This window comes from Carya illinoinensis, chromosome 10, assembly GCF_018687715.1.
Source record: "Carya illinoinensis cultivar Pawnee chromosome 10, C.illinoinensisPawnee_v1, whole genome shotgun sequence".
Taxonomy (NCBI): domain Eukaryota; kingdom Viridiplantae; phylum Streptophyta; class Magnoliopsida; order Fagales; family Juglandaceae; genus Carya; species Carya illinoinensis.
Genome location: NC_056761.1, coordinates 12952718 through 12965282, shown reverse-complemented (window position 1 = coordinate 12965282; position 12565 = coordinate 12952718). Strand labels below are relative to the sequence as shown.

Genomic DNA, 12565 nt, shown 5'->3' with positions numbered 1-12565 from the left:
AGTATCTAGTTGGGAGAATTGGGGATATGGTTATATAGCTTGAAAGGAGATCGTTAGGTCACCATGTGTGGAGTATGAAGTAATGAATCTTGGAAGATGAAACCTATGCATCAAAGGTGGGTAGCATGATCATATGTATGAAGTAATAAAACATTAGGATTCATGAGTGTTGTTTAATAGTTTTGATGGATTGAAGATTTAAACAGTATGGCCTGTCTTGAGATTTATTTGTGAAGTGCTATTGAAGGAATTAGTTGTGCTAAAACTAAAGTTTTTGAGGGTATAAGTAGGTGGGTGAGTTACCAAGAGCATTTTGATTATGTCTATGTGAAGTCAATGGGAGTTTATAGTGAGTTAGTTATTGCAAGATTAGATGTTATTCAAAATATAGGTTATGAGCTTGAAGTGTGGGATATCGGATAGAGGTTATAGGCGCTCTTGTTGGTTGGTGGGGAAGGACTTGGGCCTTTTGGAGATGTTCCTTATCTTTAGAAGAGACAGGTGTATTTTGGGGATGATGTTATATGTTTTCAAATTGGGGCCTGGAGGTTGATTAGTACTGGTTTTGTCATCAATCAATGGATGTATTTTGCGGAATGTTGGTTTTCGAATTGGGGCAGCAATGGCCAACTGAGGAATGAGTGGAGATTTGAGGTTTTTGGAGGTATATGATTTTCTATGGAAAAGTGATAAAGGTTTTATTATGATTAGGTGTGGCTTGAGCTTATACTTCATGATATTAATTTTGAGGATATAGCCTTTATGTATTTTGGTGAGTTATCAGAGTGTGCGCGAAAGCATGATTTTTGGAGATTCTTAGGAGTTCAAATTTTGTGTTGATTTTGAGGATTTAGTAGTGATTCGAAGTTTTAATGGGAGATTAATCTTTTGGTCGTGCAATTTGGTTTATTGATGGTTAATTTTGGAAGTGGCTATTAGGTTACCAATGTTGGAATAGGATGAAAATTCGGAAGGTAAAGCAGAGGCGTCGTCGATATTAGCAATTTATGGTGTGAAGTTAATAACCATTAGATTTGTTGGGAGTTGTCGATGATATGTATCTCTCAAATATGTTCGGAGTTGTATGTTGTATCTGTTTGGCGATGATGGTTGATCTTGCAAATTTCGAGGACGAAATTTGTTTTAAGGGGGGAAGGATGTGATGACCCGCTTTTACGTGTATTTTCACTGAAGGGTTGTTTTTAATTTAATTAATATATTGGTTTATTTATTTTAAATTATTGTGTTTTAAATTGGTTTTTAATTTATTTGATGTTGTGTTTTATTTCTTTTAATTGTTTTGTGGTTTTAATCTCTTTTCGGCGTGTTTTCCGGAGTGAGGATTGGACCTCATTTCTTTTCACATCTTTTTACTTTTTCTCTATTTCCTTTTCCTTTTTTCTCTTTTCTTTTTTTCTTCTTCTTTCTTTTTTCCTTTTCTTTTTCTTTCTTTTCTCTTTCTTCTTCCTTTCCTTCCGTCCCGTGCGTCTTCTCTCTTTTTCTCATTCCCGTTGCCGCCACTTTGACCGGCCAGTTCACCGCCGTCCGGCCACCGTTTGATGCACCGTCACCACCATTCTCTTCCCCTTTCACCATAGATCATCCCCACCAATTTTCAGAGCCATCGGACCAGCCGTTAGCTTTCGAGAGCCGCCGGAAGTCGCTGCACCTGCTCTGTTTTTGCCCCTATCGCCGGAATCTTCTTCAGCCCAGACCGCCACCGTCCGGCCACCGTTTGGCTCGCCGCCAGTCTCGTTCGAACCCCCTCCCTCTGGCGCACCACCCCACCAAATATCTCCCCCATCCGGCCAGCCGTTAGCCACTTAGAGCCATTTCTTTCCACACGGTTTTTAGCTCGATCCGCCGCCGTCGCTCCACCTCCGGCCACCACCTCTTTACCACTTCATCACCAACTCCTTGCCGTCCTAACCCACCCATTTCCGGCCTCCAACGACCACCGGAACAGCTCCTACGAGCTTAGTTTCCGATTTGCGTTTTCCGGCCATTTCCGGCGATTTCGCCACCACCCACGGCCAACCACCACTTCCAATAGCTTCACAATCATCCCTAGATCATTCCCTATCAATTTCGTGTCCTAGTTTGTCCCCGTTCAAAAGTGAGTTTTTCACAACCCACGGCCACAATGAATTTTCACTGTGACGTTGCTGTTTTTCCGCCGTTTGCAACGCCGGGTGTTTTTTAAAATTACCGTATAGCGCTGTAAGTATTTTCCAAACCCTATTTTCAGATTTAAATATATATCGCTCATTCTATTTATTTATTGTTGTTGGTTGTTGATTCCGGACTAAGTCCGAGGAGTTTCGGGGGTCGGATGGATGGAGGTTGGAGTTGCCTGTTTATTTGGTTATTGTTGTTGGATTATTTGTTATGGCATTGCATGGTGCATGCACGTGTATTTGTGATTTTGTGTGAAAAGCCTGTGTATTGGCGTAAGTGTATTACGGGTGCGTGTGTATCACGAGCCCAAGCCGGGATGGGTTATTATCTCGGTAGAGCTCCTCTGGTCACTCGGGAGCGGAATAAACTGAGTGATGTCCCCTGAGTTGTCGCTAGACGACGGGAGCGGGGGCTAGGGGTTGCTTGGCTACGAACGCGCCGGGCGCGGAACCGGGCATCGCCCTACGCACCGACTCCGTGGCCCTTCGCTGGTGAGGGCTAGAGGATGCTTGGCTACGCACGCGCGGGGCGCGGAACTGGGCATCGCTTGTTAGGTGTCACACGTGTGGTGGTACTCTACGGTGTGGCACTGGAGCCAGGGTGTGCGGATGACCCCTAGGGGAGGTCATGGTGCATGCGGTTAAAATTGGATAATGGTTTGAGAGGCCAAATGGGACTTTTGGCGTGGTATTGGGCCAAATGGACTTTTGGCGAGATATTGGGCCAAATGTGACTTTTGGCGTGTTTTTCGGAAAGGATATGTTTTTGGGCCAAATGGGATTTTTGGCGTGCGTGGAAAATTATGTTTTATGGGCTTTGTGCATTGGGCATGTTTCATGCATATTGTTTGAGTTCTATGTGTTTTTATCTGGTAGTGTTTGGGTTTTACTTACCTGCGGAACCATTTTGGTTCCGTAGCTTTTGGTGCAGGTTTGGAGGATGAGAAGGAGGAGGCTGAGCCCGAGGATGCGGCTCTGCCGGGTTGCTGATGTTATGCTTTTCTTTATGGTTTTAAAACTGTATTTGTGTTTTGTAATATTTTATTTAAGTATGTTTTAAACAGCTTATATTATGTTAAGAAAAATTCTGGTACTTAGTTATGACTTTCGTTATCCGCTGCGTGTTTCTTGTGCACATTTGTTGCCTTTGTACACACTTGGCATCCGTCGATGGGATGGTGACCCGGGTTGTCACCATCCGGACGTCTCGATTTCCCCGTGTTCGGGCGTGGGGATTTGGGGGCGTCACACATTCAGTCTGGCATTGGCTTGGACTACTCCTCGCTCGTGGAATTAGGCAAAAGCTGCAAATGCACAAATATAAATATATAAAATATGATTAATTTATTAGATCATTCACTAATCAAATCATTCCATTTTAATTCCTTTCATACCAAATAAGAAGACAAAAGCAACTTACCTGTTCTTCTTCTTCATCATCTTTAGCATTTTTAGAAATAAGTACTTTGAGCCCTGGTATATTGGACCAGTCTTCTAAACGAGTAACGAGTTTATGACATTTTTCAATCTTCAAATATCTTAATGTTTTCATATGATAAATTCCCTCTTGTAAAGATGATAGCTCTTTGCAATGAATGATCACCAATGTCTGAAGTAATTTTAGAGTCGGCAACCACTCCGGCAAGGCCTTGAGATTTCCACACTTCTCGATATGTAGACTCCTTAAAGTGTTTGCAGATCCTAAGAGCCATCCGGGTAAAACCTCCAACTTTGGCAGCTGAACTATATACAAGATCTGGAGTCTCAAATTGAGATATTGTACATCTCCTCCTCCTCCTCCCATCAAATCCATCTTTTCACAGTTAATAATATACAATGACTTTAATGCAGTTAGGTGTTTGATAATAAGTAGCAAAGAGGTCAAATTTTTACATTCCACAAAAACCAACATACGAAGGTTGGTGAGGCACCTGTTCATCTGCAGAAACAAGCATTCGAGTCTTGGACAATCAACAACCATTAAAATCCGAAGTGAATTAAAGCAACATACTCCATTCTTGAGCAAGCATGTATCTTTTGTTGTTATTGCAAGAAACCTAAGGTTGATCAAGTTCCGTATATCCTTGGGCAATCGTTCAAGATTACAATCATCAGCTATCAAGGTTTGCAAATTGTATAACTTGCAAATTGAATTAGGAAGCTTCTTGATTGATTCATTATTAGATAAGTCGAGATATCTCAAATGCTTTTAAGTACCTATGGAACTTGGCAAATTCTCTAATTTTGAATCATTTAAATCAAGCACCCGCAAAGACTTGAATCTTGATATGCATGCTTCAACTGAGGATACATGGGGTTCGGTCCGGTAAATGATGGTCCGCACACTAGTTAACTTATTTGGAAACTTTGAATCTTGTAGGGCGCCATTGTATGAAATTGACAAATGACGAACTGTCGGAGCAATTTATTTGTTCTCAGAGTCCACTTCCAACCACTCTCCTTGTGCAATAGAGAGCACAAGATCATGAACAAGATCGTGCATTATGAAGAAATACCCATCATGCGAATATATTTCAAAATCTTGAAAGAAACATATGGACGTTAACTCCTTAATATACAAGTTTCCAACATCTTTCCAATCTTGTTTTTTGTTAGCAGGCATTCAGAGGATCATTCCATGTGCCACCCATTGTTCAATTAAAAATAGATTACTGAATTCATGATCCTTTGGGAAATTAACGCAATAGGCAAAGCATCGCTTCAAATGAATTGGCATTTGATTATAACTCAATCGCAATGCAGGTAAGATGCTTCCCTCATTTTCTTCAAATTCCCAGATCTCGTTATCTCTAATTGAATTCGACTCACTTTCATCAACTTTTGAATAAAGTAGACCACCTAAACTCTTCACGGCCAATGGAACCCCTTTACACTTTTCCACTATTTCATTTGCAATTGGTAACAAGTTTGGATGTCGTTTGTCTTCACCTTCCTTGAATGCACATTTCACAAACAAAGACAAACATTCTTCTTTTGATAGACCATTTAAAGAATGTGCGTAAATAGGATCTAAAATGGAAGAAACCTTGTGACTACGTGTCGTTACAACAACGACACTTCCATGAGACCCTCCATTAAGCAAATCTATCAATTCAACCCATTTATTTCTATTTTCATTCCAAACATCATCCAAGATCAATAAAAACCTTTTATCCTTTAAAAGCTCTCTCAAACTAGTCTGCAATGTATCTTCAGTACTTGATTTCTTATCAACTTTACGGCCAGCAGATTTAAGAATTTTTTCCATCAATTTTGTAACTCTAAAATCTGTAGAGACGCAAACCCACATTTTCAATTGAAAACAATTAATTACAGTTTCATCATTAATGTAAACTGACTTGGCAAGTGTGGTCTTCCCCAAACCTCCTAATCCAACTATGGAAATTACATTAACATTTCTGTTGGCATTCATAAGAGGCTCTATGATTTTTCTTTGTCCCAATGCCTACCGATGATTGATGATTCAACATCGGAATGGGTCATTTCTCTCCGCAGGGGCATGACATGTACCTCTTCACGCCGTTCAGTGAGATTAAATTGATCCTTACCGGCATTAATCTTATCTAACCTCTCTCTAATATCCTTGATTTTGTGAGCCAGTTTTAAACGGGATGAAAGTGCCATGGAGGAAGAAAAGAAATGTCGTACCTTTGAACTAGTGGTTCCGTATGCTCTAATCGCTTGCTTCCTTGAAGCTTTATACTGAATTTCATCTATCACATCCTCTGCATCAGATAAGATAACTTTGAGCTTCCCAAGCCAGTTCCTCTGCATGGGGTTGCTTGCTTGCTTTGTATTCAGCATCCAAGAGCTCGTTGATGTTAATGTCGGAAATCGTGCTCTCAAGCTTTTGCAGGTCGCTCTGGACGCCCCATGCCAAGAAGAGCTCTTCATAAACTAGAGAGCCTAATTTCTGCAAGAGACTAGCAGCGAGGCCAGAGGCAAGATCAGCCATGACGTTCTTCTTCAGGAAGGAAGTGGATAAACTGAGACCGTATTTCTGGCCTCAACCTAAAGAGAAACTCGCAGGGAACATTGTATATATATAGTTGACTCCCGGTAAGGCAGAGTAGGTAGGAATTATTTTAAGCGGAAAATGATAAAAAAAAAAAAAATTGACAACTATGCTACAGTTTAATTGCAACTGGGCCACACGTACGGGTCCTCCAAATATATTGAATCAACTAAGTTTACTGTAGCGAAAAAGCTTGGATGAATTTATCTGCCTAATCCTTATTCATTTTAGATTGATCTATTTGGTTGTTGAATTATGTTTAATTTATTTTAAATTAATTATTGATAGTATCTACAATATTTTGAACTTTTTATAAAAAAATATAAATTTATTTCAACCTATTTGATATATTTTAAGCTAAAAAATTAGACTTATTTTAATTTAAAAAATTTAAATTTATTTTAATAAAATTAATAAAATATTACTATTTACAACTCAACTATAAACATAGTCCGTATACTTTTTCTCTATTAAAGTCTAATGTTGGCGGGCCAAGTTTGCCAATAATTTCTCGATATTAGGCAATTCGTGAAAATGATTATTTTTTATAACGATAAAGTATGAAAATAGAGAATAACTTCTCATCGGATTATCCTATAAGGCCTTTTTATCGGAAACTAATAGATGAAAGCCACGTAAGGGCTACATATGCAAACATCCCTCCTACGCTACACTGGATCCACTTTGTCGAGATTCCCCCCTCTCTCTCTCTCTCTCTCTCTCTCTCTCTCTCTCTCTCACGCAACACAAAAAACACCCCTGATGTTGCTCTCTGTCTTTCCTTCGAAGTTCATCCAAGCAAAACAGATCCTTCTCTTGCATTTGATTCTCTGCACAGAGAGGTGCTTCTTCTGTTCGATTCTCTGCATGCAGTCTCTCTCCTCGCTATCTCCCTCCCAAGCAACTCCATGAAACCGAAACTTCCAAAGTGAAGCATAAGATTTCTTTAATAAAAAGATATTACCCAATCCATAAACATAGACATCAGTAAAGCGTAAACATTTTCTTCACAATTTGCAATAAACCATCTATCTGCGTAACTAAACTTATTTTTATTCTTTTTTTTACTATTTTCCATAAGTCATTTTCAAACCAAAGATATAGATAATAGAGAGAAGAAAAAACTCCCAAGAAAGAAATTCACGTTTTACCAATATAAATCCAATCACAGAATCACACATATAGATAAAAACTTCATCATAATTTTCGCCGTTTGGTTCCTGAGAAGATGCCCATAAATCACGACAAAGGCTTCAAACTTCAACCCCCGCCCCCCCACCCCAAAACAACAAAAAGGAAAAAAAATGCTTGGAAGATCAAAACACCCATAAAACAAAAGGTTAAAAAACTTACGGTGATTTTCCAATTTAGATTTTGCTGGTCACGCCAGGATTCATGAAGGAGAGGGAAGGAGAGAAAGGTTTTCGGTTCGATCGAGAGAGAGAGAGAGAGAGAGAGAGAGAGAGAGAGAGAGAGAGAGAGAGAGGGGTGGCTTGGGGGGTCTTGACTTGGTTCCCCTGTAGCGCGGCGCACTGGTTTCAAAGAGGTATCCCTTACGTGGCAGCACTCCATTGGTCTCCGTTGTTCATACTTATAAGATAAATCGGTCTGAAGCGTTTATCATGAAAATAATATGCAATTATTTAAATAAAATATAAAATAAAATCTATTATTAAAAAATTTATTTATTTTATAGAAATTTTATATATATTTTTTTAATATTATTTACGCTGGTACTATCACAACTATAGATATAATTTCCGCCGTAATATTTGGAGGAGAACGTCCAGTTTAACCTCGATGGTCCATGCCTTGTCGAGGGAAAAAATGGTTGTACGTAAAAGTCAATTACTTTGGTTCTTGTGATATATTTTTAGGTTGGAAAACACTGAGGTCATCGTTGATAGTTTCTACTGAGACCATCGTTGGCCTAATTTTTTTTTTTTAATTTTTCTCTTTTCTTTAATGATTAAAATTTTTTTTTTAATATTATTATAAATTTTTTATATTTTTTTAAAATATTTAAAATTATTAAAAAATAATTTGAAAAAAAAATAAAAAAACAAAATTTTTTTTTTTTTTACCTAACGGTGCCTGTAGCACCATCCAGTCAGTTTTTGATTTTCTATACTTTTTGTCTTTATCGTGTTCGCTGCGTTGGGAGGTGTCGGTGGTTGCAATATTCATATTCATATCCGCAAATGATTTCCAGGGCAGACATGACCCGGTACGTTTGGATAATTGAGGTGCACTATTGCTGGGTAGGTCAAATACAGGCTGTATGTCCTATTGTTTAGGCATCGGTGGATGGTACAGACATGACTATCACTCTTGCAGCTTTTACAACTAATTACCTTCAATGGTCCCTGTGCAAATATGTAGACACTAGAGTAATCACTTTATTGGGTTCGAGCATGATAGGTGGAGGGCTTTTGGCAGGGCAGGGCAGACTGTAGTTCACAGTTAGTGCTGCCTGATCACGTGAAATTCTTATTTTAAATATAAAATTATTATTTTATAATTATAATTTTTTTAAATTTATATATACAATATAATAAATAATTTAATTTTTTCTTAATTTTTTCAAATTTTAATACAATAATAATATTATATTTTAATATTTAATTTTAAAATTTAAAATTCTCATTTAAAAAATATAAGTGCCAAGCAGAACTTATTCCCTTCCTAACACTACTCCTTTGTTTTGGCTTAATTTCAAATTATATATTCCTTGGGCTTTTCACTTGAACTTTTTATTGGTCGTAAGATTCACTTCAAGTTTGATCTCGGCCGTCTAACGGTTCAACCATTTTTAAATGATATCTTGTGGGCCATTCATCACATAGGAGTTTTTTCACATGGCCAGCTAACCGAAAAATGTATCCAACAACAATAAACTACCATTCATCGGATACCATTTACTTCATATGAGCATGTACTCGAAAACAAAACAAAAGGAAAATAGAGCACAACTCCGTTTATCCAAAGAATTTCAAACCAAATATTTATACGAAGAAATTGTTAATATGATATGTAGATAGCTATGCTATACGGACCAATGGCTTGATTCCCTATTCTACCTCCAAAGCATAAATTCCAAAAGTACATTAAAGTGATTAATTTTCCCGGTATTACGTGGGAACATAGCACGACCATTTTCTCTCTCAACGCTAAAAGCTTCGATACACTCAATGAGATTACAAAATCTTATTCAATAAGATCTCTTCCTTTTTTTTTTTTTTTTTTTATATTCAAGCCACTTATTGTCTCAATATAATGAAAAATAACATGCATTTATATTGTATGACACGAAAAATCTTAATTACAAACATTCGCTCAAGCGGCATGTCGAGCGAACAATCTGTTAAGTGTTCATTCAAACTAAATGTCAAGTAAACAATTTGCTTAAGATTTTCTCAAGTGGCTGTCGAGCAAATGTCGAGTGAACAATATGTTTGGAATTTGTTTGAGTGAAGTGTCGAGCCACAGTCGTACCACAGTTGAGCTAGAATAGAGCCAAGGTCGAACCACAATTAAGCCGACTCTATGAAATGGCATTTTCAACAAGAAATCAAGTCTCCATTCAAACATTCCTTATGATGCTCTTTTTCTTTTATGTGTTCGAGTCCACTTGTTTTATTTCTTCTTGGTGATAGACTTCTAGTGGACTAGACCCAATTTATTTTATCCTTCCCAATTATAATCCCTGAACCTAACATTGATACAAGAAAAAGCACTCTCAAGAAATGCTAGCATCGATACAACAGTTAACATCAATACAACAAAAGCAATGTCAGAAAATGCCGAAAGGTAAGCAGCATATGCTGAGCGTCTCATTTGATGACATGCACATGTAGTCATGGACAACAATATTAAACTACTTCGGGATTCAACGTGATGATACATATAAATAACCACCATGTCAGCTGTTTTGGCCATTGTCACATATCATATGTGAGAAAATTTATTTGGTATTCAACGTGATCCATGATAATGAGAAGCTAGAAAGCTGTAGTTCACACATTACCTTTTAAAATTAGGTTAAATACATTAACCTTAGTTCCTCGAGAGCATTCAGTTGGCTCCATCCTGCAATTTCATTGCAATAGGTTGTTCGTTTCTGAGCATACCATGTCACCATAACCATCACATATGCCTTCATCGGTCAGCTATTTTTTTAATCCACTTTAGTCTATATTGTAAAGTCTCGGCTGAGCATACGTCAACTCACTATAATGAAGGAGCTGCTATTGTGATTAAATATTACTTTTTTATTCGGCCATTGATTTCTTTGAAAAAATGATTTAAAAATAATTCTTAAATCATTAAAAGATTATCGGAAGAAATAGTTATGCGCGATTTCAAGCATTTCTTGGTGTACGCATGTAGCTAGTGCGCTACTAGCATTACTCCACCAACAGGGAAGCAAACAATCCTGCAATCCATCTGGTAGCGCTCTAGCTGGCTACAGGCCTACACCTATTTGGCCCTTTTAATCATTTGTTACTGCCGTTACTGCTTCATCATTTTATTTTTACAAATTTTATATATTTAAAATCAAAATTTTTTAATTATTTTATTATATAATTATTAATTTTAAATAAAAATAATAATTAAAAAAATATAAATCTGAATTTTTATTTAAATTAATTAATAACATAATTTATGTTTAATTTTATAACTTAGAATTCAATTAAATAATATCTTTTACGTTTAATTAAATAATATCTTTTACGTGTATAATATATTTTTAATATTTTATTATTTTTTTTTTCTAATTTATAATTTTTGGTATAGCCCAAGACATGAACTGAGAGTATTCATATTAGATTTTTCATAAAATTTTTTATAATTTAGTTAAAAATAATATTCTTTAAAAGCTTTGCTTAAATTTTACTCATCTTTAAAAAATCTTTTACATCTTACTCTCTATACTTTTTTTATTTTATCAAAATAATATTTTTTTTATTATTTTTTATTACTTTTTACTCACTTTTATTTACAAACTTAATTGTTTAATATTTTTTTTTTGTTATGTTTTGAACTATTACTCTAATACATATTTTAAACAAAAATTTAAATTATTTTTTTATATTTTCGTAATTATTTAAATTATTTTTAAAATTATTATTTAAAATTATAACAAATATGAGTATGATAGAAAGTATAGATAATTGAAAGAATAATTTATTTTATGTATTAAAATAAAATATTGATAAAAAATAATTTGAGGAATAAATAATAATTTCTTAACTAGGAAGAATTACTGTTATTTTTTAAACATTTTTTTAAAAATTAAAATTTAGATGTAAGAAATATTTTAATCAAATCTTTATAATAAATTCTAAATTATAAGAAATATCATGCACCGAATGTGAATGCGATACTTGACACAAAAGTGGGGAAGGAGGCTTTCGGCTTATTTGATTTTGTAACGCTCACCTATCTGTCATTCAATCATGCACTCAACTTTTGCTTTTGATTTTATTACTTTTCCTTTTGTAAAGTTTGGTTAGTGGGTGTTTGTTGGTGCTCTCTTTGTTAGCTGTCATCTCTCATTTATCAATCTTTAGTTTTGAATTTTTTGGGCGTCAATTTGGTCTATGGGTGTATATTAATGTCCCTTGTTTTGCTTGATTGGAGACTAACATTCCTCGGCCCCTAAATCATGCCATGTTTATTGTTATTTTTTAAAATAAAAACTTTATGTCCAGTTATCTTTTAGTATTTTTTATACACTTAATTAATATAATTAATTGTATTATTTTTTTAAAATATAAAATAACTACTTTAACTAATCATATTAATGAAATATATAAAGAATACGTAAAAGTGACTGTATGTAACAATTCTCATTCTTTGTCATCTCATATTATGAATTTTAAGCATATATGTATACATATGCATTTAGAGCAATGCATTTATTTTACGACAATGCTCTCTCATCATATTCCATCATTACAATATTTGTATATTTTTACATAAAATATAATAAATAATTCAACTTTTTTAAATCTCAAAATAATAATAATATTAAAAAATAATATTTTATTCAACTTCTATCTAATCTCAACTTATTATTCAAATAACATCTTAATGTATTTTTTTTTTTTTCCTTCCAAATCATGGATTAAAATGAATTATGATCGCATTACATTAATCAAGTTGGAACTGGAAACTTTACCTATTTTGGTTTTTTTATTCACCACAAATGACAGAAAATGTTTGATACCCTGAAAAACTCACATTGGCATATGAATCAAGCTCATGAGACATTTGTATTAACATGATTACAAATATTTAGTTGGTAGTAAAAAAAGTTAAAAGAGATTAGACATATACATATATACAT

General features: G+C 35.3%; 1 protein-coding gene and 1 long non-coding RNA gene across 2 annotated transcripts; both read right to left on the bottom strand.

The window, feature by feature from the left end:
- Window positions 1-3340: 3340 nt before the first annotated feature.
- LOC122279738 (disease resistance protein RGA2-like) lies at window positions 3341-6245 on the bottom strand. The gene is made up of 3 exons (XM_043090538.1): window positions 5847-6245; window positions 3598-4116; window positions 3341-3481 (listed from the first exon to the last, which is right to left on the bottom strand). The coding sequence occupies exons 1-3, from the start codon at window positions 6090-6092 to the stop codon at window positions 3452-3454; spliced, it is 795 nt and encodes a 264-aa protein (XP_042946472.1). The 5' UTR covers window positions 6093-6245; the 3' UTR covers window positions 3341-3451.
- A 497-nt stretch (window positions 6246-6742) lies between these two features.
- On the bottom strand, window positions 6743-7691 carry LOC122278812. The gene is made up of 2 exons (XR_006229350.1): window positions 7567-7691; window positions 6743-7133 (listed from the first exon to the last, which is right to left on the bottom strand). It is a non-coding gene; the product is annotated as an uncharacterized LOC122278812 (long non-coding RNA).
- Between the last annotated feature and the right edge of the window lie 4874 nt (window positions 7692-12565).